Source organism: Lipotes vexillifer, unplaced genomic scaffold (genome assembly GCF_000442215.2).
Source record: "Lipotes vexillifer unplaced genomic scaffold, Lipotes_vexillifer_v1.1 scaffold384, whole genome shotgun sequence".
NCBI classification, from domain to species: domain Eukaryota; kingdom Metazoa; phylum Chordata; class Mammalia; order Artiodactyla; family Lipotidae; genus Lipotes; species Lipotes vexillifer.
The window spans coordinates 5053196-5054269 of record NW_006793498.1 but is presented as its reverse complement, the minus strand read 5'-3'; the positions used below and the strand labels follow the sequence as shown (position 1 = coordinate 5054269).

Here is a 1074-nt window from a genome sequence, read left to right as displayed (position 1 = left end):
CATCCACTGTTTTGGAAAGAGGCACAGTACTATTGGTTTTTATGAATGTTGGTGACAGTCGTCATTTGTACAATGAACTATGTTTCTCCTCATCTGAGGTGAGACTAAGCTTCACTCTTGACTTTCACCTCCCCTTGCAGTTCCTGGGGGCGGGGAGAGGAGAGAGAGGAAAGTCCAGCGGTGCTGCACTGCTTCGGAACCCCATGGAGTACACCACGTGCAAGCAGGAAGAACTCTTGTAAGTGGGGGTGGGGAGCAGGGGAGGGATGGAAAGGCACACAGCTCCTCAGCATGAATGAAACCATTTCTCACGGATCTACCAAGCTGCATGAGGTCCCAGTATATCCATGCTAATGCTCTCATTAACCTTTAATTCACCCAACTTAAGAAATGTCTTCAAGCCGAAAGCATTATGAGTGTTTAACACTGGAAGAAAGAGATAATGGCATATGTCAGTCTCACGTCTCTTTTGCAGCGAGCAATGAAATGGGTGACGGTGGACGTGGACGCCCCCCAGTCCATCATCTCCGGTCGGTTCAGTTCAGACAGCAGCAGCCAGTTCCGCGGCGGCACAGGAGGCTACGCGGTTGGTCCTGAGCCCTGGGACGCTGCCTGGGCTGGGGGCTGTGTGGTCCCCTGTGGCTGTGTGCTGGCAGCGGGGGAGCCAGTCTGCAGCTGAGCCTGGAACTGGGCAAGCTGCTCGGGACTGGCCAGTGTCTTCAGCAGATTGTTTTCCTGCTCCAGCTGGGAATTTTTCTCTATTAGTTCTTTGATTTGCTCTTTGAGGACCTCCACTTCCTCTCTAACCGCATACATCAAATGGCTTTTCACCAGATCCATAGCTTGAAGAGAGAAGAGGAAAAAAAAGGTTTAACTTTCTCTTTACTGTTCCCCGGACTCTGAATTTCTAAAGCAGCATTTGGCGGGTCTCTCCCTAACCATTTACATATCCTGCCTTTAGAGCTCATTTAACAGGCCCTAGGGGAAATCTACGGAATACAACCACAAGTGTACAATACTTCAACGTCTAAGTCATCAAGCCTTTTTAAAGCCTTTGCTTTCCTTGCAGCCATT

At 49.7% G+C, this 1074-nt stretch overlaps 1 protein-coding gene across 1 annotated transcript in view; it reads right to left on the bottom strand.

Moving 5' to 3' along the window:
- Window positions 1-579: 579 nt before the first annotated feature.
- TSC22D1 (TSC22 domain family member 1) overlaps window positions 580-1074 on the bottom strand; it is a 135644-nt gene continuing 135149 nt past the window's right edge. The window contains exon 4 of the mRNA XM_007466465.1: window positions 580-789. Coding sequence (XP_007466527.1) covers window positions 580-789 — 210 coding nt within the window. The remainder of the gene's footprint in view (window positions 790-1074) is intronic.